Below are 24,449 nucleotides of genomic sequence, written 5' to 3'. Positions count from 1 at the left end.
AGAGAGAGAGAGAGAGCACAGTGGTGCTTGCTAAGCCTTTCACAGATTTCTCTCTCTCGCGCGCGTGCACACACACACACACACACACACGTGTTACTTCACGCTTTGGCATAGTCTGCTGGAGGAGTTTTCAGGCCTGAGCTGTTTCTGAAGGCTATATTACCTCTAAATAATATAATTTCTTCACCTATGTACTTTAAAAAAATGCCATAAGCTTTACATGACTTTCACACATGTGAAAGTGAAAGTGAACGGGACAAATATAGCACCTCTAAAAATATCAAAAATTCATTATGGAGTTTTGATTTAGCAACAGGATGATCTAATTTTGACTAGGGAAGAACTTCAAAATAATAATGCTATGCAGGCAAAATAATGTCACCGGGACACAACTGCTAGAACTAAGTCTCTGAAATTTCCATGGTAATGGACTTCATGACTAATTTCAAGTGCCATTTTCATCTTAGGAGAGAAAAGGTGTGTTTTGTTGGGTTTTTAATTACATATTTTTAAATAGGTCTCAAAATAAAAATCACAGTAAATACCAGGAATTAGCAGGGACTACTGTAAACTAACCATTTTTGTGTTTTGCTTTCCCAAATACTACTAAAGTTTACAGTCAGTTTCTGTAATATTCAAGTTGTTGAGAAAAATCTTGTATTTTTGCCTCAAAGGCTTTTGACACATATAAAAACCCATGTTTTCCTCCCAGCTTTAAGTGCAAAAGAGATGTCCATAAATTTGCATGAATTCAAAACTAAATTAAAACATAATCCTAAAGTGAGGTAGCACATTTAACCAAGTTTCTTTCCGAGAACTTCAGAAAGAAACTGAAGAATTTTAAGAGTAATGTCTCTATCAGCAAGCATTAAAACCTTTCATGACTGATGCGTTCTTTTCTCTCCATTTGAGCATTTTAGGAGCTTGGAAGTTCTTCTTTAACTCCTCCTTTTTTCCTCCCAAAATACTGTTTAGTCCATGCACCTTTAGGTCCTGTGGCATCTATTGCAACATCAATAACAGAATCTGGAGTCATCCACCTCAGAAATGCCAAGAAAAGGAAGTTCAGAACAGCAAAAAGAGCAAAAATACACCCAGTCACTGGGCCACAGTGAGACATTAGTCTGTTAAGTCGCTTGTCCATTGGTAAAACCACTTCATCTGCAACCCTGTCATACACCTAAATGGAGAAAAGACAGAAAGTAAGATCTTAAAACGATGTTGCTTCTACCTCAAAAATCAGGCAGTACTTTGTTGTCAGTGTGCAAAATAAGTTATCTATTCCTAACTACTAGATGGGAAAAATACTATCCCAAAAAAGCTTTGCAGATTTTAAATGTTGATTTATGAGTACTCTTCTAGAAATTTCATTAATTTATTTAAGGAGAAAAAGGAAAAGAAATGTTCTACTTTTTTGCACACCCCAAGAGTATTTCATTAAATAGGAAGGCTGCATAATTTATCTCTCATGTAATGTTATAGAGAGGGTTGGGTTTTTGTTAGTTAATTGAATGGGTTCTAATCTCATATTCACACCAGTCATAGGAAGAGTCTGAACATGCAATTACTAGACTTTCAACACAAAGATGGATGAGCTCATAGATGAGTTGGCACTCTTCCAAATCTCTGTATTTGAACAATCAAGCAAATCATGATAGGATACTGATTTTTATTTAAAGAAACATTAGTAATGCTTAGTAAAATCCTTAAAATCCTAAAGCAAATACATGCTACTAGTGACTTAATAAACATATTAACCACAACCACAAAAAAAAAAAAAAAATCCTGTGTTTCATAAAACAGAAACATAAATACCCACTACACACAACTCAAAAAAGGCTTAAAGGATACAGTTTTTTCCTTGAGAAGATTACAGACTTCATCCTACAGGTAACTTAAAAATGAGCTAACAAACAACTTTTATTATACAGTCTTTTGTATAGCGTAAGTTCCATGCGTACTACTTTCAATTATACTAACATTTTGCTTCAGAGTTTTGTTTTTGTTTTTTGGTTTGGTTTTTTAAGAAAGGGCTATAAAGGAAACTGAAATCTAAACTAACTTCTACAAAACCTTTGGAATTGAAATTTTGCTTGCATTTACAAAATCATAAAATGAATTGTACTGACAGTACTTGAAAACAATAAACTGGTTGTACATGATACTTCAAGAAGACTTAAGAAATATATATCTGAGTACACGACAATGTAATTAAGAGGCATGTAATTCAGCTGCTCTCTTGCCTAAAACACAAGGGCTGAAGTCAGAAGCGACAGATCTCCACAGGCATTTATAACATTATTGCAGTTAACATTCTTCAGTAACGGCAGAGTTTTTATGCTGAAGCACAGTTCTAATTCTGAAATATGATTTCTAAAGTGTGATAATTTATTTTCATTACATCCATAGCTTATGTAAATTCAGCTATGTTCAGCCTACTGACATTAAACTACTTCTCATAATTTTAAACCACTTGTTAGCACGTGGCAGACAAAACTTCATCATGAACTCTGTCTTTTCCTTTTCATACACCTTATACAGCATGTTTTCCAGCTATGCCAGAAAAGTTACTTAATGTGAAGACTGGAAAAAAAAATACGAGTAGAAATGTAACTAAAGATCTATAGACTGCTCTTCAGAATATTTATCAGTAGTTATGGCATAGAAAAAAATGCAAATAGAAAAAACCCCACCTATCTAGGGTTGGCGGGGGGGGGGTGAGGGAAGTATTTTCTGAAACTTTTGAAACCATGTGCATTTGACAGGAAACACACTGAAAAATTACACTGAAAGATTACACAGATAATATACATAGTAGTGTTTCAAAGAAGCAGTTGTTTCAGAAGTGTACTTTATGAGAATTTAAAAGAAGTGGTTATACATACTTTCTCAGTTCTCTCTGCTACATTCCTCCATGTATAAAATGTCTTTACTTTATTATGAACAGTTTCTGGAGACGGTAGTGTTCCTGATCTGAGCTGGGCAATAGCTTTTTCTAATCCATCGCACAAAGATTTCACGGAGGGTTCACATAAAATAATGAGATTTTCTGGAAGCACCTCAGGAATCCCGCCAACTCTTGTACTCACCACCTTTGAAAGAAACAAAAGAAATAGCACATATGCCGCATAATAATAAAATAGAGTGATGACACTGCTATAACACTGTTTAGATGCAGCACTTAGAATGAATAGGGAAAAAAAAAAATATACAATGAGTGGTTGCCATGAAAGCAAAGACTGATATCATGGTTTGGGAACTTTACCTGTATGTAAACTGAAGGTCTAGGCCCTACAAAAGACCTAGCATAGCAGATTACCTTTAACGATGTTCAGAATGATTCTTTGGTAGCATAAGTCAGAAGACTTGGTCTAATGAGTGTTTTATGAGACATCTTTCCTAAAGGTGTTTGTCACAGTACACAACTAAATCTGTGTAACCAGATATTGCACTTTCCTCCATAGTCCCTCATGAAAACTGTTACCTCTGCTTGGAAAGGCCAGTTTTACCACATGCACCTTCACTTTATGCTTTCTAGGCTACTGAATATTTACAAGAATTGTTTTAGAAGTTCAGTAATTTTAATCTGAATTATTATTTTTAAAGGGAAATCAGAAACTACTAGGACTCACATTATGCAATCATCTCTAAACAGCAGGCAACAATAAGAAAACTGCAGAACTCCTTCACCTCTAGAGAGGAAAACAGATGACGGGAATAACAACCACAAGTAGGTAGTAACTACTGTCAAAATATACTGGAGTGAAAAAAAAAAATAAAAAAAAAGCCCCTCACATTTTCCATACTTCTTGTATATTAGATATTCTTATCAGTCTGTATTTTAAAAAAAGCTTCTTTATATTTTAATGTGAGAATCTGATTTCTTTATGGCTGCTGATTTAACTTTTTTTGAGTTGCCAGTGTGAGTTGTAAATTAGCCAGAAAGGGCTTTTACTGTTTTTTCTCTTCCCAACTCTTATCTTGAATCCCTGCATGGTAAGGCAAATACCTCCTCAGTTAATATAAGAAAACGAATGTCAGTTATTGGTGCAGGAAGAAAACAGTTCTAGTACAATGGTTTAGTCTGGTAATTCAATATGCCTGACTGACCAAAGTCACCCATGCTCATAAGCCTTTTTTTGCAACTCCTCTTAAAAGTACTGTCAAAGTAAACCTTCATGAACATCAACTACCCCAAAACTCTGTAAAGGAGTACATACAAAATAGCATTTTGGAGAGGCAGTCTGGTTAGTTCAGAGAACTCAAAGTTAGCAGATCTACATGTTACTCCCAATTCTGCACAAGTTTCTTCTGGGAGCTTAAGCAGTTTCGGTTAACCCTCCTGTCTCAGCTTCCAGGTGATCTGTAAATGGGGATAATATTTGCTCACCTTTGTAAAGGCAGAGCCTCAGATGAAATCAAATGCTACAAGCACATATTATTTAATCATGAACTTTGTTTAAATTGGATATATGCATTCTAGATAGTTGAGGTTTTTTTTTTTTTTACCTGTAAACCACAGCTTGCTGCTTCCACAATTGCCATACAAAAGGCCTCAGTGAGGGAAGTGTTGAGAAAAATGTGCCCCTGGACTAGAACATTTCTAACATCCTGGTGTTCCAAGGCTCCTAGGAGACGTACCCTGCATATAAGGAAAAAAAAAAATCAGATAAACACTAGATTTGGACTGTAATGCTGTATAATGTTACACATATTCTGAAAAATGTACCAATGGTTCACACTTATATAGTGAGAGAAGGAACACAGACACATTTGTTCCATTTTCTCTATATTTTTCCAGCAATGAAGAAAAGAAGACTCTTCTTCTTATTTTCACACTAAAAGAAACTTCTGAAAATAAAGTTTGGGGTAGAAGTTGCTCTGTTTGTTTTAATGGCAACTGCCTTCAAAACATTGCTACTGAGCTTCCTAGTTCTGTAAGAGAACATGGCTTCATGCAGTTAATTAAGATTTGTCATCCTTTCTTTGTTTAGATGTATTATCTGAATTTTCAGTGTGAGGTCTGATCAACCTCAAAGTCGGGGGGGGGGGGGGGGAGTATTTAGGATACAATGATCAGGACCTATTATTTTGAAGAGATACTGGGAAACAGAAAGGGGCAACATAAGAATGATACTAACAATTTTATTGTCCATCCAGAGGAAACACTGACTGAAGTACAGAATGGGCAACAGAGAAAAGGAAGTGGAAAAATAAGAACCTTGTCCTTGCCACCTAAAAGTGTCTTTGAACAGCAAGAAAACCCCAAATACGCAAATGCATATGCATCACAGAAACATTTTGGTAACACAGTAGCCCCAAAGAACACATGCTAGATAAGCACTACCCTAAAGAGTTTCATACTGCAGTAATAAAGTAAATTACTAGCAGTCATCCTCACAAGCAGCAGTGACACGAACTAGCTGTCTAACTCCTTATGCCCTATGGTATTACGTGATCCAACCATCACAGTTTCAGAGAGAAATATGATAAATTTATGTCTAAAGTCAGTTTTTCTCTGACTCAAGTGAAGGTTCATACAGAGTCTATTTCTGTGAATTAACTTGCAGGATCATAGTCCAACCCATAAGTGTTCAGTTAGTGTCTGGTCTATCTGCCTTGCCTTCAATAGTTCTCATCTTCTCCAGCCTCAAGTTTTTGGGGTTTGGGTTTTTCAGGGGGAGAGGGGCAGGCAGAAAGGGTGTTGCTGTTGTCTTCCCCATCCCTAACGTACATTGAAGGATCATAGACATGCACAGAACAAACCTGTCATGTAGCTGGTATCTTTCCCGGACTTCTTCCAGTACGATTCGTTTTGGTCCTTCTCCTCCAACTAAGAAATGTAACTCTGGATATTTCTGACACAGCTCAGGAATTATACCACTAAGCAAATCTATACCTAAGAGTACAAAATTTAGGGCAAGCCGTTATTGTATTTGACTTTAGAACTTACCGTGATGTAGCTTACTGCTATAACTCTATTCAAAAGAAGGGAAAAAAAAAAAGTCTCAGTCTCTTGAAGACAGTTACACTGCTGAACACAAAATTCTGAAAAAAAGACAACTTGTGATCTATTAGGAGACAAATATGAAAAAAAAAATCACTTAAGTTGCTGTTGCTTGATTAAATAAAAAACAGTTAAAACATTTTAACAGAATATATAGATTAGGGCCTAAATCATATCCCCAATATAAGCCAAGCCTTCCATTCTACAAATTTCAATTTTCAAAATCTTCAATATTACAGAAGAAATACACCTCTGAACCCAACATGCACAAACTGAAATGTACATTTCTTCTTCTTGAATGCACAGACACAAAAGTTCAGAACCGTCACCTTACAACTCCCATTTAAAATCCAATCCATACCAGAGACAGAGCATAAGTGGTACCAAACCAAGACCTCTCTTACCATATGCTAAAGAAAAAAATAACCAAAATAAACTTACATTTTAGCCCCCATTACCTTTTCTGTAAACAAGTCTGCTGACCACAACAATTGTTATTGTACTGTCATCCCTCCTTGTTGGGTCTGGAGTGAAGTCGGTAGGATCGACAGCATTGGGGATGACAGAGACTATGCGAGGGTCCAAAGCTGCTCGCAGCACCGTGTTCTCCTTACTTGTGTAGGAGACACAGATGATGTGGTTCGTATCGCACAGGGACACCGTCAGCAGTTTGTTGGTAAGCACCGAGCTGACATCCGCAAACCCAAAGAGGGAGTGGTCCGTGAACACCGTCCGCAGCCCCATGGTCTTGGCGTGGAAGAGGGCGTCGTGGGCCATGGCGGAGAAGGAGCTGTGGGCGTGGACGACGGTGACCCTCTCCCGCACGAATATGTACCTGAGCAGGGGCAGGCTGTGGAAGAGCGTCGTCGCCGTGGACTGGTTGTACATCACCTTCAGGGGCAAGTAGTAGACTTTCAGCCCGTTGGTGAGGTAGCGGACGCCCTTCCGGCGGCCGTAGGCGTGGGTGACCACCAGGACCTTGTGGCCCCGCTCGATGAGGCACTGCGACAGCTGGTACACGTGGCTCTCCACGCCCCCCATGTTGGGGTAGAAGAAGTCCGACACCATGCAGACGCTGTGCGCCCCCCCTGCCGGGCCCCCGGCCGCCATCCCGGGCCCGCTCCTGCCGGGGGAACCACAAGGCGCCATCACTCGCCGGCGGCCGCTCGCGAGGACCCCCGGTCCCCTCACCGCCGACGTCCCCGCCGCCGCCGCCGCCGGGCCCGGCCATCCCTCCCGCGCAGGCCGCACCGCGGCCCCCGCCAGCGCCAGCAACGCGCACCGAGGGGCGGCCGCCGCGGGCCCTTTAAGAGGGCGATCACCCCGGCAACCGGCGGCCGCCTCGAGGGAGGGGGGGGGTGGTGAAGGGGGGCGGGGGTGCGTGCGTCCGCGCGCGCGCGTGCACGTACCTGCCGGCCGCCGGCGCTCCCTGGGCGCTTCCCGGCGCCTTCCCATTTCCGGGCACGGCCGCCCGGTCACCACGGCAACCGCACCACTCTTCCTCCCCCCCGCCTCCGCGGGAGAGCGCTCCCGCCTCCAGCCCCTCGCAGCGCTGCGGCCAATCGCCGCCCGGCACCGCGTCACGCGGTAAAAGAAGCGGCCAATCGGAGCGGCCGCGGGACGTCGAGCGCGCGGCGGGGAGCGGGGACGTGACGGGAGCGGGGCGGGTGCTGCGCGCGGCGCGGCGCCTTCGCTTCAGCCCTGCGGCCGGGCCTCCTCCCGGTGCTCTGGCCGCGCTGCCGGGCCCCAGGCCCCGGGGTGTCCGCTCCCCTGCAACAGCGTTGCCCTTGCTGTGGCGGGAAGCTTGCCTCCGCCGCTTGCTGTCCAAAAAAAAAAAAAGCTTGTACGCACAAAAGCGTAGTCCACAGTGATGAAAAAAGTGAGGTGCACGCTGTAAAGTGATAAATTGCCTTAGAACTCCGAAGGCTTTTCCCTACCGCCATTGGAGAAGCTCTTCTGCTGTACTGTTTGGCTCAGTCACAGCTGGAACTCCTGAAATGTTCTCGAGTCTTTTCGCCACAAGTGCTGGAAGCTTGCTCTCGCTAAATGAAAATAACAATACCATGATTTTTACAGACAGTCCAGGAGCTCAAACCTTGAGAAACGTGGCTGGGTTGTGTGAGTTGTGCTCTGACCCCCCAGGCTGGCATCACTTGGCTGTGTATTTCTGATCTCGAGCTTTGCAGTCAGCTGTTAGCAGCTCCAGCACCGGCTCGCTGCTGGTGGCTGCCCAGAAGGATGTTACCGCACCAGGTTAGGGTTGTTCATGCCTTCCCTATATGTTCCCAAAATTATGTTTGGCACCTACTTCTCCTTGCCAAGATTTCTGATACGACTTTTGTCAGATTTGATTCTGTCATCACTCCTATGCAAATATGTGTGTCATGAGTGACAGTACAAGCTGACCTAGGCTGCAGTGCTGGCTGGGTTCCTGGTTAGATTGAAGCTTGGACAGACATGGTTTGGAGCTGCTGATCCCAAGAAGGACCAAGGAGGAAACTGGACACTTCATTCTGGGACTGAAAGACGTGAAAGACGTTAGTGTGCTGAATAAGAAAAACATTGCTCGTTGTTTGAATTTTTCTCATGTGTTCAGAAAGGTGAAACCACCATTGGCAAATCTGACTTGATCATCAGGTGCTCTGCCAGGGTGGCAAGAACCTGAATTTCTGGCTGAGAAGCTGAGTATGAGGCCAGAAAGGGGAAGGCTTCTCACCTGCAGCGGCAGGTATCCTGCTGTGAAAGAAGAAGAGACCGGGACCAGGGGGCCATAGGGATCCTAGTTCTCAGCAGAAACTGGAGCCTGGGTGTAAAGCAGTTGCCTTAAATTCCATCTAGGAAAAAAAACAAAGCAGTGCCAGCGTTATCCTATAAGTGTGAGATCGTTTACCCGGTGCGCGAGACGCCAGTATACACACAGGGCAGAGGTATTTTATTTCATGTCTGCGCAGAGATGGGTGCTAAGGTTTTAGCTCCACAAAGCTAGCATGAAGTTCGGTCATGCAGGTACAGTATTTATACAGTCTAGTTATACCTATGCATAAGTAATTACACAAAGCAGTTTTCTATTGGTCTACATTTCTCTTATTTCAACTTAAAGCTACAGTGCTACTTTAATGTTCTGCGCACGCTCAAAGGTGAGGGGCCTCTGCTTGGGCCAGGGTCTCCAGCTCGAGGGGTGTGACTTTTAGTATTATAATGAGGATAGTTCACCTGAGGGTGCTTCTTATCACACTTCTACTAGTTGTTTCAGATGGTTCCCAAAACATCTTAATTAGCTTACATATTTCTCCAGGACGTGCTTTACTCCCAAGGACAGTAATTCTTGTTTAGACGTTCTGTGTTCCAGTCTGAATCCCCCTTATCAGCTTTACGTAAGTCCTGGCCTTCCACCAGCTCCTGTTAGACTACACCAGGAGAAGGACTAAAGCACTTGGATGTTCTCATTTGCAGCACCCCATGATGTGATTCCTGGTAAATGACGGTGGTGACCTCCCTCAGTGTCAGGCTGCCCTGAAGAATCAAGCTGTACTAGTCACTCAAATTTTAGCTGTCAGAAAAACAATGCTTACAGTTTTAACTATTTGGAAAATTATGTTATTTTTTTTTAGACTAGTTCTTCTTGTCTGCTGTCTAGAGAAGTTGTAATTCTTGGTATGCAAGCTTAAAAAATCCGAAGAGAAATCATAACTGGTATACAACATAGCAGCCCCTCTCTTCAGCGAAAGGAGTGGGATTTGACATGTTCCATAAGCGGATGCTGACCAACCACTGTACAAAACCAGAATACTAGCACCGACCTAAAAAACCTTCCACAGGACAGATCCACTTAATTGCAGAAACCTGTTTTTATGCCACAGCAGTTGTGATTTTTTTGGCCCTCTATATTCATCTGAACTTTGGAGAGGACTTGGTGCTTTCTCAGCAGCTGGCCATAGGCTTTGAACATCTTTCTGAAGGAGGTCAGGAAAAGTATTGTGGCCAAGCCTTCCTGCCTTTGGCCCGGCATGTTAGTTTCGGTGGTCTGACACCTGTGTTCTTCATTAAACATGTCTTGTTGTACTTAATGTCATACCTATCAGTAGTCCAACTCCGTCCCCCTCTATCAGCAGCCTCCTGCCGTTGTCATGTCCAAATGACTTTGAAAAATTTGTCTACCAAGGAGCCTAGGAAAAACATTAATGGAAAGGAAAGGAATCTTTTCCACTGCGAAGCTGGCAAAGGTGCTGCTAAATTTTCTGTCCACAGCTGGTTCACAAGGATGGGGTGTTGTGTTGTTTGTTGGGGTGTTGTTGGGGTGTTGTTGTTGTTCACTGGCTGTGTTGTTATGTTATTTATTCATAAAATTGTCACTGATCATGGGCAGATCCAGAGTCTGTCCTGCCCTGATCTGAGGTGAGGCTGTTGTGAAGGCACCAACAGCTGAAGACAGAATCAAATTTTCTTCCTTTCTACATGCCTGAACTCAATGCATTCACTCCCTCATTTAAAGCACGTACAAGGTCAGCGTGAGACTGTGGGATATGTAAAGTAGAGAGTAAGGACGTTAAACCAGTGACAGCAGAGTAATTACTGCTTCCAAGCCTAGTCCTCAAATGCTCCCTAAAGCACCCTCATAAATCGAGTTAATGGAGAGAGAAGATGGAGGAGACTTAAAGAGACTCCCGTGGCTTTGTTCTGGTAGCATATGCCGTCTTGCCTCAAGGAGACCACTTTGGTGTTCTTGAAAAGGCAGGAAACCTTTCTGCTGGGTACTGTGCTCTATCATCTCCCTGTCAGCTTCCTCTCATGCCGAGTTTGCTACTCTGTCCCCAGCCTGGTGGATGATATTGCTTCTGTTGCATGTCTGTCTGGAGCAAAAACTGTCAGTTTGGTGAAGTGGCTTTGCTGTGTGTAATAAGCTGGTGTATTAAATTAATGCACTAGTTTACACTTAATATGCCCAAAGCATGCACATTTATTATTTCAAAACATTAGTAATTGACAAAAACAGGCGATCAGTTGTTCACAAAGTAGTTCAGAAGAGAGCTGCAAAGCAGTGCTGCTCCAGAGCGTGATGCCACTGCGAGGCAGCCATAGCGCTTCTGGAACAGAAATCTCATGACGTGGAATAGTGGTGTGAGAGTGCACAACTGGCTCACAGCGAAGGACATTTTCTCTCCTAGGATTCAGGAAAGCAAAAACTGTTGGAAGCCCCAAATGGGGAACACTAGTGAAAAATCATACTGCTGGATGGAGAATTGTGGCCTATAGGTGCAAGCACAGAGCGAGATTGATTAGTGAAACCAAGCAAGAGAGAGCCAGAGACAGCCCAATACCCTGTTTGAAAAACCACAGTGTTTTCAGTTTCTGATCCTGCTGGAATTAAATATGCCCCAAAATGAGGAGAAAAACAATATTTGGAATCTTTGTCCTGAAGGAAAGGTCAAACTGTCCTTCCGTTTGGTTTACTTTTATATGGTAAGGCTGGAGAGCCTGTCTCTTCTCCTAAGACTCCTGCGAAGAGGGAGTGAGGGCCCAACTGTCTACCTCAGCAGTTATTTTTGGTGCCAGGAATTAAAACCAGGATCTAACAGGTTTCTGTAGTACCTTAAAAAGCTTGGTTTTGCCTGATTTCTACTGTGCACAGCCAATCCCATATCCAGCTGCAGTATCACCCAGAAAGCAGCCAAGAAAAATCATGGGTTTCTCATTCAAGCACCTGGGTTTTCTTACGGTCTTTCTCCCGTATTTGTGAAATCCCACAGAAGCTGGATGAAATTACATGTTAATGTACTTTTAAAATAAAGGTTTCAAGTTGAAAGGTTAACAAACTGCAGTGTAGTCCATGAAGGAAATGACCATTAAATACGAACTGTAACAAGGGTTTATTTTCTTTAAGCCAGATTGCTCTCTTAGATGCCAGAAAATAAGTTCGTTTTCCATTTTACAGGCACATCTCCCTTCCAAGAAGGCTGGAATTCATCTATGGCAGATGAATTTACTAACAGAAGTGAGAAGTTGATCAGCAAGTCTGTGTGTGTTAGGTCTCACTTCTATATGTAACCTGTGCCCCTCACGCATGCCCCGAGGTCTCAATCATTCAGTCACCCTCCGTGTACTACAATGCTCTCCCATCCCACAGCCCAGCTTCCCTTCCCTCTCAAATCAGGGCAGTGAAGGTGGGGAGGAGCACGAGTGTTTGGGAGCAGTCAGGGGTATATACCCAGGAGTGGCTTTCAGTCCCCGGTCTTACACACAGGTCACGTCTCTGTCCTTACCAGTCCAGGACAGCTGCTCACAGTGCATTGACAGTTGCTGCAAATAAATCCTCTTTTACAGCACCTAGGCATAAGTTGTTCAGCACTTCCATGCAGGGACCATTTCGGCACCTGTGCCTGGTCTCAGAGTCCTCCCCAATCCCTAGCAGGAGCAGTCGTCGCAAACAGAGCCTGGGTGCTGGCTGTCTTTTGCCTTGTCAGCTGAGTCAGTGATCCAGGTTAAGGGCTCCCTGGATGAGGCAGAAAAAATTCCTGGGCACACAATGCAAAGAGATGGCTGTGCTCTCCCTGACATTTGAAGTCAGTCGGAAGGACTGGTTGCCTTTGTACTGGCAGACCTGAGGGATATCTGTCCTGCAGCCAGCATACAACCAGCATCAACTCTCTCGTCTGACTAATTTGACAGAAGTGCAATCCTGTGCCTGTATCTGATCTGGATCAAACGAGATAGAGTAACACACAGATCTGGTATCAGTTACTATGAAGCCACAGCCTGTTGACCAGACTAGACTTGGTTTTACTTTCTTTTCTCAGCTTTGCCAGGTTTTAGTGTCTGTTTAGTTGCAGATCTAAACTTCCATTTCTGCAGCCTTGAGGCCACATCAAAGTGCTTTAGCATTTATGCATCAGCTGTGTTAGAAGAGAAGGCCTGCCTCTGATGTCTTCTGTTTGTACCATTAAGACTGTATGTACTTGACGAACTCTTTTAAAAAATCCTGGGAATTTATGTCGTAGAGTCAGTACAAACTGAAGTGCCAGAACTCTCAGGTAGGTTTCAGTATTAAAATGCTAACAAAAAGGGTTTAACTGGAAGTTAAACAAGTGTAAGGACTTCTTGGTGGAGGAAAGAAACCATGCAGTGACAACAGCAGATGGAGCTGTTGGAAACTTAAAATGTGTTCATCCTGGTGGGGATGCAAAATATTCTCTGTGCAAAGCTGAAGAACCTGCACCTCGTATATGTTATTTCCTACTACTAATGCTCCTACTACATGCATACTCCAAAACATTATCTAGTTAGTGTAGTACCTGCCTGTTTTCTATAGTTTGAATTAAAAGAAGACTGAGTTTTATAAAAACTAAACATGACCTATCCAATATTTTGATAGTTTATATCCAGATTTAAACTGTAAAGCAAGAATAATTAATTGTAATTATACTTTAAAATCCATGAAATGAAATGAAACAAGGTTTTCTTTAAGTTGGTAGTGTTATTGTAACCTTCAATATCTAAAGATAAAAACAAGGTAAGCTCTGTGGAGGAAGCAGTAATTCTTATTTGACTGTTAGAATTGGCAAGACTCAGAGAGGCTTCCAGGCATGCAAACCCTTCTTGAGGTTTAAAACGGAAGCCACAGATTTCAGGCTTTGTGCAGGTTGGAAACAAGTGCTCTGAGTTTAATTTAACATGTGTGGAGCAGAGCAAGCTTAGCAAGCACCTTATCGGTGCTTGGCCTCCAGGGGACAGGTAGAAGGGAAAGGCAATTCTTAGCTACGGAATCCTTAGGAGTGAGCTGTGGGTGGTTTTAAAATGGGATGTACAATGAAATGCCAGATCAGAGAGGCCAGATGATTTTAAAGAGGTTTTCATGATATGCCTTTGTAATTGAGCTACAGGAAAATATTGGAGTTTATTATGGAGACAATATTGATAAGAAGTGTTGCATAGTTCTTGTGAATACATTGAGCTTTTCCTTGTGTTTCATTACTTGTATTCGTAATTTTATTCTGAGGAGTGAAGCTAAGTAACCGCTATGCAACCGTATTTGAACATTCAAACACAATTCTCAACAGTTAGCCCATTCACAGGGAGCAAGAAACGCTTTCCCAAGAAAGAAAGAACAGCAAAGGAGGCACATGAGTGTCTAAGCACATGAGTGTGCTTAGACAGCGGGATCAGGGGTCAGGGGAAAGTTTTGGATAAATGCCTTGCCAATGAGTCACCTAACAGAAACTGATGGGTTAGTCTGGGTATCTTGCATCACTGCAATACTAAGCTGCACGTTAGAGATACAGTCTTCACCAGTTAAAAATACCACTTAGCAAAACAAGTGGGGCAGAAGACTAGGTGGAATGTTTCCTATTTTGTTACCTTCTTTTCTTGTCACTTAATTTGTAATCACACTCAATAACTGGATATTTTTATATAACCACTGTTATATTTTTAAATATATAGCATACACTAATGTAGACTAGAATTAAATGATTGATTATTCAGCCATAAACATTTTAAAGGTAGCTTTTGATGTTTAAGAAATGAAGCAGTTCATGCTAAGTCATGGATCCTCGATGCTCTCAACCTGGAGGACATTTCACATTGAGTAGTATTGTAAAGTATGATAAAAGTGGAAACAAAGAAGGGTGTTAATGGCATAGAAGTCAAAATACAGACTAAGCCCTGACAGCATCCTTTTACATACTCATTTTGCTTTATTGGCTAAAGGAGCAGTTTCCTTTTAACTTAATTTAAAACAGACTTTCTCCCCCCCCCCCCAGTGAAAAGTTTTTATTGAGGTTTTTGAGTAACTGCTGATCTAGGAGTCTGACAGAAATAAAACAAATGGCAGTACATCATTTGTAACCCCTGACTTGTTTGTTTTTTAATGTAGAGTGTAATAAATGAGAACATAGATTCACTTGACCTGGTAACCACCTTGTACTTCCAGAGAGACCAGTTCACTCCATGACTCCAAAATTAGAAGGTAACAGCCTCTTTGATATTTTAAAGTTGAAGCACATTTATCAGTTATTTAGAAAATACAAAGGAAACTGGCAGCTGAAGGAGCTTCCACAAACTTTGTTTCAGGTTTTCAAGGTTTCCCTTTCCTTTTTTTTACACTACTGTAAAGCAAAGTAGCTCTTGATTTAAATAGCATAACTCCTGGCTTACAGTGGTACAAGAAAACAACAAAAAAACCCCAAACAGATTTACATTTTTTTGGGCTGGAAAACAGGAAGAAACCTTAAGAGTCAGCTGGAGTTGATGCCCAAAGGATACATATAGGATACATACATTTGCAATGTATATGAGTATGACAGGATTTTTATATGGTCTGTCAACCTTCCTATGAATAAGGCTTGCTATAAACAATGTCACAGTACGTGTCATACAATGGCTTTCAAAGTAAATGGTAGCAGTGCTCTCAAGATTTGCTTGAATTTCTTCAGTGTCACCAGCGTTTTGTAAGATCACACGTACTTAATTAATGTATGATTAGAAGTCAAGTGCATTTTTTGCAAGTAGATAAAGATTTCCTGACTCTTTCAAATGTAGTGTGAATATTTTGCTATTATTCTCATTCAGTCTTTTTCCCTGCCCCCTCCCTGCAAAAAGCACATGCAAGTGAAAGCTAGCTACTCATAAAAACTGATGTTTTTAGAAATTTCATGCATGTATATTTAGAATTAACAATTATTATTTAAGTATTCTCATTCCTATTATACACATGAATATGTAGAGGCCATAATCCAAATATCACATTAAAGATCTCCCTCACTATATAAAAATTAAGACACACCGTAACAGGAAGTTTTAGCATTATTATTCTGGCTATGAAATCTGTAAATCATGTCCATATGCTTAAAAAGCAAGTCATGCTGAACACAGTAATAAAAGGCATTTCAAACTTCAAAGGGAACGTTCCTCTGCTCAATAACCTTCCCTCTCAGAAGGTCATTTAGTCATAGGTTAAGAGCTAATGACATCAGTCAAAAAACAGATCTGCTATGAATTTTACATACCTCATTTAAGTCTTCTGAATTGTATATTAAATCTCTGTTATTAAATTCTGATGTGTCGATATGAAAGATAACATAAAGCATTTCTATTTTAAAGTTTGTTGAATATTTTTAAATGGCTCGAGCAATACAGAATTTCTCAAATAAAATAACTTTGTGAGTTTTTATAAATCCTCATCAAATTCTAATTATCTGCTGGTGTTTCCATCTCCACCCAGAGCCTCCTTTTAATCATGGTTTTCCAGGTAAAGGATTTATGGCTGTGCCACGATGTTAGTGACATCCGGATCTTCTTGAGGCTGTGGCAATGAAGGCTGTCACGCAGCACTGGCATTTACAACATTGTGCTTAAAGAGCACAAAAAATTGTACTCTTGAGCTTTTCCACATAGTATTTCAGTGAATGTTACAAATATGCAGTGTATGCTCTAGCTTTGGTCATTTTCTAATCATACAGGAGAGCGGGATGGAAAAGAGCAGCGCCCTGCAATGCAGAGACTGGCACAGGGCCTTAGGAGAAGATGATCTGCTAGGAGGGGAATTTATTGTAAAGGAAAGAAGCTGTTAAGATCCCCGTGCTGCAAACACAGTAGTGCATGAGTGCGGTCCAAAAAGCAGGTCGGTCAAGGCTTCAGAAGGTGGAAGTGCCTTTCTTCCACAGGAGCCAACAGGAGGGGAAGGATGGCCAATGCTCATACTCAAGCAATTGGTTTGTAGGGCTAGGGAAAGATATTTTCATATTCCTGCACAGGTAAGCGTGAATCTGGTCAATTCAGAGCTCTTGGGCGTCTCTGCTTTCCTGCCCAGGACAGTGCCATGCGTTAGGTGAAGCGAGAGGGGATGGATCCATCGTACTGAGTTGCAGGGTAAGGCTACAGGACTGCAGCGCTGTCCTGGTGTGTGTGCCATCCTTGAGTACGGGACACCGGCAAGAGGCGTCCCCTTCCCCTGCCAGCCCTGGCACAGTGTGGGTGCTCACCACCACCTCATTTTGTGACCTGGTGGGCTGGAGGCAGCTGGGTGACAGATGGGTGGGTTAATGGAGAGAGAAGGAGTTGAATTGCTGCACCAGGAGGGAAAGAGCTGAGGGTGAGGTTAGTGTGTGCATACTCACATGTGTGCACACACACGCACCCCAAGTCTGTTATCCTGCAAAGGTTTGAGTGTGAGTTTCAACTTTGTGTATCAGAGTTGACAATCCTGTTCGAAGTACAAAGAAGTGCATTCATAAGCCTTCTGGAAATTAGGGCTAAGAATTTCTAAGGAGCAGGAAAGTTATAAACGAGATAAATATTTAAGTGTGCTGGCTGCCTAGGCCATTCTTGTCAGTAAATGCCACCACAAGCAGTTTCCTTTTCCACCTTCATGGTAAGCCTAAGACCTCTTCTGATTTCGCAAGCTTTCTGGCACATTGCTGCTGCAAAATGGAAATCCCTTACAGGTAAAAAAACCTGTAGGGGATTCAATGTGAAAATAATGCTGAATTTTATGTTGACCTTTAGGTGTGTTTTTGATGATCACATATTCTCTGTTGTTTGAGCATGTTTCTATCAAAAATATTTACCTAAGCATTTCACAAAGTGATCCACAAGAAGTAAGCACAAAATTTTGAGGTTAAGGGTTAAATTCACCCCAAGGCTTAGGCTGAACGAAGCCTGTGGACATGGCAACATCTCACTCCTTCCCGTTGCAATCTTCAGTCCTCAGTTAGACCTCCAGGCACAGGTCTGTTTTTCAGTGGTCTGGGAAGGTGTGAAACTTCAGAGCAGGGTTCACAGTGGTGGTCAGCGATGGTATCAGTCTGGGTATCCTAATGGCTATTGCACTTTCCTGGGGGTTAGGTGGCTCATGTTCAAATCCCTCTCTGCCTCAGTGAGAAAAGCTTTTGAACGTGGTTTTCAGCCCCTCAGTGACTGCTTTATCTAAGAGCCTTCTGGAGTTGAAGCAGACTTACTTGTCTCTCAGGTTGAAGCAGTTCTGTTTCATAAAAAAAAGTTAATATATTCACTGGTCAGGACAGAAAACTGAGGAAGCCTCTACAGATCAACATTGACAAGACTCAGGCATAATTAATACAGGGTTCCAGTTCCTAAACTTCAATTTAAGAAAAGCTAGGGAATGCAAAAGCTTAAACTCTTCCCACAGAATTTAGCTGTACAAATACTGTTGTATGGTTTCCCACAAAGGTGTATTTTTACTCCATATGCCTCTGGTGCCACCAGTTAAGTGTCTGGTTTGCCTCTGCAGCTCCCTGGCTTTCCGAGGAATGTGCTAATGGCGTAGCCTATCGGCAATCCAACCACAGGGTCGGGGTGCCCCTGACTGAGCTAGGTGAGAAGTGATGGGGCAGTTCATTTGTTTTATGGACCCTTGTATAGCTCAGGGACTTACCCACTGTGTACGTGCATTTGAATTTAGAGCCTCTCGGAGGAGCAAGGGAAATGTAAGGGTGTGCTGCTGCTGCCAAGCTGGTTCACCTGGTTTTGCACTGGGGTCACGTTTGCCTTCTTGTCCGTGCAGAGTGCATGCTATTTGCACGTGGCCTGTGCTCTGGAGGAAAACCCTCGGCAGGCAAGCCCAGTGCAGACCAGTAAGTAACCCTGCTGCAGGGGCTCCACCCAGTACGCTCACAGGTCAGACTGTCTTGCTTGGTCAGAGGATCCCAGGCCAGTTCCCAGCACAGATAACAAAAACAGCCTGCCGGTATGTTTGCGCAGACCTAGATCACAGACGGCTTAGGAAGTGCTCAGAGCAGTTGTCCAGGGTCGAATCCTAAATGCCTTACTCACACAAAAGACATGTTAGATTATTTTGTGCTTTGTCCAGCAATTCAATCAATCTTACAGGATTTGGCTCTAATTTTATTTGAAAGCAATCTACTTTTTCCCTATATAAATATTAAAAAAATCTCAGATGCACATCAAAAAGCCATTTTCTATTCCCTGTGTTGTGTCAACCTTTCCATCTCTGTAGCAGTTGTTTCATTTGCTCTATTCCCTTCATTCACAGTGCAGTGTAGAATTGGAGAATTCAGCAAAGGGGAAAAAATGATTCAGTCGTCAAGACTATCACTTCCAGTTCAGAATTATTGCTCACAATATTTTCTCTGGACTGACTGAGTCCAGACTTCAGTGGCTCAGAAAATAATGCTGTCCTTGTACTTGATTTGGTTAAAACACTGTTACTTAGGCCTCATGCTGGTGAAAGGAATTTCAGTGCAAAGGAGATATTTTCATAGCATAGTAAGCTAAAAGGAAAACCATCTTTTAGTGAACCGTGCCTTTCCAAAAATCACTGAAGAGCTAGTACTAGTGTGGCTGTTATCCCCTTAGGGAGATTAACACACTACACCAGGAACAAATAAATAAATCACACATGGTTGTCGGGCAGATGTGGGAAAAATGATTCTTCTTTACTGAAACTATTGGATCAAGTGACCTTGTTTTGACCTGGGTTTGGGCAGAAGCCAGTCCCAGTGGGACAAACATAAGAAGGCTGTACTTGAGATGGCTTTGGGTTTTTGCTTATTTTCTTTTTGTTGGGCAGAGTTTTAAAATAACAGAGAAAAATCCAAACAACTTGAATAACTGATGTATTTATTTTCTTATATACACTTAAATATGGCACATCTGACAGTAGTTGTACAATAAACTCAAAATGATAATCAAAGCTGGACAGTAGATCAAATAACTCAGTGCTGAACCTATTAGAAGCCAAATCCTGTACACTGAATTTCTGAAGAAAGTTTCACCCAGGAGCTGCATTAGCTAAGGATTCAGAGGCTAAGATTATCTAGTCTCAATTTCTGAAAGACTGGCTGGTGATTCTATTACCAATATACCAGCTTCATCTTCCATCATGTAACATTAAACTGGCACTTTCCACTCTTTCTTCCACGCAGCCAGCAATTCATCGGTTGTTGTTACCTCTTAGAGAACAATTACCAATGTCCCAGAGGATTCACCTGCAGTTAGTGATTACTCTAATAAATAAATGCAGACTGGATTCATTCTTCTGCTATTAATGTGGAAGATGTTCGTGTTTACTATTGTTTGAAAGACAGTGACAGCTACTTTGCAAAGCAGTGGATTTTTGGAGAACAGGGGAAGCTCAGTCAAGGAGTTTCTTTGCTTTGGGACCCATGAGAACCTCTCTTCTCCTTCGGACAACGACAATGCCTGGAACATATTGGTTTTGCAGTTGGGCATGTTCTGGGTTGGGATGGACATTTGTCTTCACAGCTGTTTGATAAAGGAAAAAAAGGAAAAAGAGAGAAGCATTGTAATATGATAATTCCTCACTGTCTCAGTCCTCAACTTTTTCATCATTGAACACTGCAATGTTCTCTAGACAACGTTTGGGAAAGTGTCGACACCCTACAACACAGAGAGACAAACCTGACAGTTCTTGTCTACAGCAACATGTCTTGCTGTTGTCCATGTGTCCACAGTCGCGACCTAAGCAATGCTTTCATTTCTTGTGAGCAGTAAAGTCCGGAGTGTCAGCACTGGGTAGTGCTGCTCTCAAATTCTGCAAAGTACCTTAGCTCACCTGACGCTTCAGCTTTGGTTGTCCAGGAATACTGGGCATAAAAGTCTGGCATATAAGTCCTGTGTCCAGATAGTACTTTGTAGAAGCCAAACTCATATCAATAAATGATTGCATTGATCTACTCCCACCTGTCTGAAACACATAAATGACCAAGTCTCTCATGCTCACTTTCAGCTCTGCTGATTCTATTTTTATACTTACTGTCAACTATTTTATGCTTGTCTGTATTTTCAAAACTGAACCTAAAGATGCAAAGGTTACTTCCTCCACAGCTGCTTCTCCATGAATGAACCTATGAAGTCTATGAGAATGGACCCTTTGGGTGATCAGTCAGTGAACTGCAGCTCTGCTAAGGTACCCAGGCAAACTGGATGCTGACTGTCCTTACATAAGCTTTCAGAGCAAGCTCCTGCATGCTCCTGGGTCTCTGCATGTGGCCAAGGTTTTCGGAGAAAGAAATTTTGAAAATAAACTAATGCATGAAAAAGGAGTATTTTAAAAGGGTGTTTTCTATCAAACTTTTGCCAGAGAAACCTCAAAACTAGTTACACAAAAGGGTTAGGGAAATGCGTGGAGTATAGCAGCCCCAGAACAATTTTCCAGCTTCTCAGTGGCATCAGAACTGATTGACTGGCTTTGTATTTGTACCAAATTGCATTAGCTCTAGAAAATTACTTACTCTGAGGACAAACTGAATAAGGAATGAGCTATATGGTGTAAGTGCCAACTTAGGGAGCTTTTGTCCCTAGATGTCCGTGAGTCTGCATTCAGCTGCGACAGAGAACACAGGATGGGTTCTACCTACCTACAAATTCATGACTCAGTATCTCACTGCAAATCCCCTGTGTCACACAATAATTTCAGTTGTATCACAGTTTTAATGTCATTCCCTTAAGATTAGGGGGAAAAAAAAGTAATAAATATTGGTAGTTGAATAGCATCCTTGTCCAGACTTCTTCAAAACATGTTAATTAAATAAACCTTAGACTCCTTCTATGAAGCAAGTATTGTAAATATCACCTCTATTATTATTATCTCCCTAACTGCAGCAAGGTATTTTATCCCAGATGGACCTCCTAGCTAATTCAGCACTTGCACCTCCAGCATCTACACAAGCTAATTCAGATCTCGCAGCGTAGATACTGAATGACGAGGAACACTTACCTGCAGGTTTCAGCATGAAATATCTTGTGTTTTAGAGCACAGCTCTCCTGGCTCTCCCTGCACAAGTAGCAGCTGCAGTTCTCTTTACTTTGAAAGAAATCTGTAGGACACTTCTGTCTACAGATGCATTCACAATTTTCTTCATCAAATTCCATATGTTGTCCACACATAGCCAGCTCAGCAAGAGGAGGGAGTCCTGCAATAGCACATACATCTTTTAGTGGTAAGCTTTACATGTCTAAATCCTGCTTTTGAAGAGACTAACTCTTTCTTTGCAATCGCTAGGACTCACACATGTAGTCTCTGATAGATTCTAGTCTTCAGAATTTCTGCTGTGACTTACAGTGCAGAAGAGGACTTGAGAAGATTGGGCTGATTATTTCGGTTACTCTAATACTGCTGTTTCTTGTGGGTTGAGCCCTGCATAAAAAATACTTTATTTGGGGGCTGTATATTAAAAGAGCTTAGTGTTAGGGTTTGGAATGCACAAATCTTTACCAGAGAGCAGGTTTTAAAAAGAAAATCTCAAAAAGGATTTAGTCTATACCCATGACAAAAATGCACATCCACGCACACTGTCACGCTCACCACTCAGTGTACTTCGCTATCCATATACTGCGGAAATTTTGCAAAAGTAGTGCTGTCTAGTAAGGTGCGAGCTGTTCTAGCTCTTCAATAAGAAGCATATGCACACTTGTCAGTTAAAGATAGAAGAAAATACTTTGTTTCAGAAACAAAACCCCAGCCAAGTGAACACACTGTCTAATACATCATCTATCTTCCCTCAAAATACACATCTGGAGTACAATATGAGGCTAATCCTAGCAAAAAGGGAACACGTTTTGTGAAAGCTTTATTAAAATGCTAGCAGCACATCCCCACTTAAAGGTCATGGCATATAATGTGTCATTGGGAAGGTAATTTCCTGTGGTTTTACAATTAGCTCTTGGATTCAACCTACGGAATGTGGAATGTAACCTGCATCTGCGACCTCTGCAGCCTGAGCTCTGATCTCAGTGGCCAGAAAAGGCTTGCACATTACTTGAAAGAAACCTTCATTATTATTTACTTAATGATGGAAAACCAATATCCAGACAGAATAGAACTCAAGTCCTATTGGAAGGGAGGAAGGAATCTGCCCCAAATTCTTGGAAGACAAACCCTTTCCTTGGGGTGATAAAGCTTGGCGTGTGTGAAGTGGCGTAGAGTGTTTTGATCTCACTTTGTTTCAACCTCAAAGACAGATTTTAAGTTATTTTGTCCCAGCCAATGCCAAACACAATGTACTTTAGAGAATGATATTTTATCTGAGGAAATACTGAGTCTGTGTCAACAAAAGCTACAATTCAACAAGCCACAAATTTTAATGCTCCAAGCTGACCTTACAAAAGGCTAAGACTTAAGAGGACTCTGGTTATTCACAGTCCTTTGGACTTGCTCTGAAATATAGAGTACTAATCCTTTCTTGAATGAAAAGTCTAACTTGAGCTTAACTACCTAACCTGATGGGCAGCTGATCTGATCCAGAGTGAGAACAGATCCTACAGAAATCACTATGCAACTGATCTCTTGCTTATTAACATTGGGAGATTTTAGTCAACAGACCAGTTTATGAGGTTACTTAGTTTTACCTTAGCTTGCTAGTGTAGGAATTGCTTGCCAGCTTGCTTTTACTGTTGCATTGGATGGTTTATTCTTTTGCTTGCTGCATATAGGTTAAACCACAAAGGCAAGGCTTCCTTCTGTGTCCCTCTGCTCTAGTGCTATGATAATTTTATTTTGACCAGTATAATCTCCTGAGAAAAACCATTTTTTAAAAACCTTATGCAGGGCTTGGAGAAATTGTAACTTCTCTTAATGTTTACTGCTAGTAAGTATCTTTAGGCTTACACAGTTATCCCCCAGAATATTTCCTGCAAATTTCTTTGACAGATTAAAGTTTTCCAGGAAAAGCAGAGGGAGAAGGGAAGTATTGTACACTTTTACTAATTTTACCCTCTTCCATTTTCTTCCACAGACCTGAAGGGGTATATATGCATACTCCTGAGTATGTATGGCATATCAGTTTGAAAGCTTCCTGAATACCTTCATATTATCACAAAAAGTACTCAAATACTTTGAAAGGTCATATGATCTTTTGCACTGACTACAGCTAATAGACGGGACTGATTTTGCCTATCTTATTCCTGATTAAGTCTGTTCTTCAGAATTTCCCATCATAAAGATTCAGCACCTTCCCCATGGTGCTGCCCCCATATTCCAGGGCATAATTTTTTCTACGGTTAAAAAGTTTTCCCTAATGCCCATCATAAAATTTAAGGCCCATGTAAAATAAAAGTTTATCCAGGATGCCTACTTCACTAACTCTTTTTAATACTTTCCTATTTCCTATTCAGGTTGCTAATATAGAGGGAGTAAAACATCCAAGCAAAAAACATGAGATGGGGATAAGCACATACGAGTGCTTATTTTCAGGTGAGTTTCTACACCATAAGCCAAGTCTATCTAGGGATGTGGAATCAAAACTATAATGTCTCAATGAAAAAATGGGACAAAACCAAAATGAAACACAAGCAGCCTGGAGATAGTAAGCAAAAGTGTCCATTCGTAATTTCATCTTTACCTTCTCGTCTGTTGGGGTTCTGTGCATCTACAACACATTCACATTTGTCACTGTCCCAGATCCATCCATTATGGCAAAGTTTGTTGGTAAAGGGGCATCTAGAAGAA

At 41.6% G+C, this 24,449-nt stretch overlaps 2 protein-coding genes across 6 annotated transcripts in view; both read right to left on the bottom strand.

Moving 5' to 3' along the window:
- PIGA (phosphatidylinositol glycan anchor biosynthesis class A) lies at positions 1-7,512 on the bottom strand. 4 transcript variants are annotated; one of them, XM_075522024.1, is made up of 6 exons: positions 7,417-7,512; positions 6,466-6,898; positions 5,767-5,899; positions 4,510-4,642; positions 2,886-3,092; positions 1-1,180 (listed from the first exon to the last, which is right to left on the bottom strand). In XM_075522024.1, exons 2-6 carry the CDS (start codon positions 6,893-6,895, stop codon positions 917-919), a joined length of 1,167 nt encoding a protein of 388 aa, XP_075378139.1. In that variant the 5' UTR covers positions 6,896-6,898; positions 7,417-7,512; the 3' UTR covers positions 1-916. The 4 variants fall into 4 exon arrangements, with proteins under 4 accessions (XP_075378139.1, XP_075378131.1, XP_075378147.1 ...); XM_075522016.1 differs by having other exon boundaries at positions 6,466-7,130; positions 7,417-7,503; XM_075522032.1 differs by having other exon boundaries at positions 6,466-6,842; positions 7,417-7,494.
- Positions 7,513-19,608: 12,096 nt separating this feature from the next.
- VEGFD (vascular endothelial growth factor D) overlaps positions 19,609-24,449 on the bottom strand; it is a 35,605-nt gene continuing 30,764 nt past the window's right edge. For both annotated transcript variants that reach the window (XM_075521994.1, XM_075522002.1), the window contains exons 6-8: positions 24,343-24,440; positions 21,720-21,915; positions 19,609-20,245 (exon numbers count right to left, since the gene is read on the bottom strand). In XM_075521994.1, coding sequence (XP_075378109.1) covers positions 20,119-20,245; positions 21,720-21,915; positions 24,343-24,440 — 421 coding nt within the window. In that variant the 3' untranslated portion in view covers positions 19,609-20,118. The remainder of the gene's footprint in view (positions 20,246-21,719; positions 21,916-24,342; positions 24,441-24,449) is intronic.

The sequence above is a fragment of the Mycteria americana genome, chromosome 1, assembly GCF_035582795.1.
Source record: "Mycteria americana isolate JAX WOST 10 ecotype Jacksonville Zoo and Gardens chromosome 1, USCA_MyAme_1.0, whole genome shotgun sequence".
Taxonomy (NCBI): Eukaryota; Metazoa; Chordata; class Aves; order Ciconiiformes; family Ciconiidae; genus Mycteria; species Mycteria americana.
The sequence above is the reverse complement of the archived record's forward strand: the minus strand, read 5'-3'. Positions and strand labels throughout refer to the sequence as shown.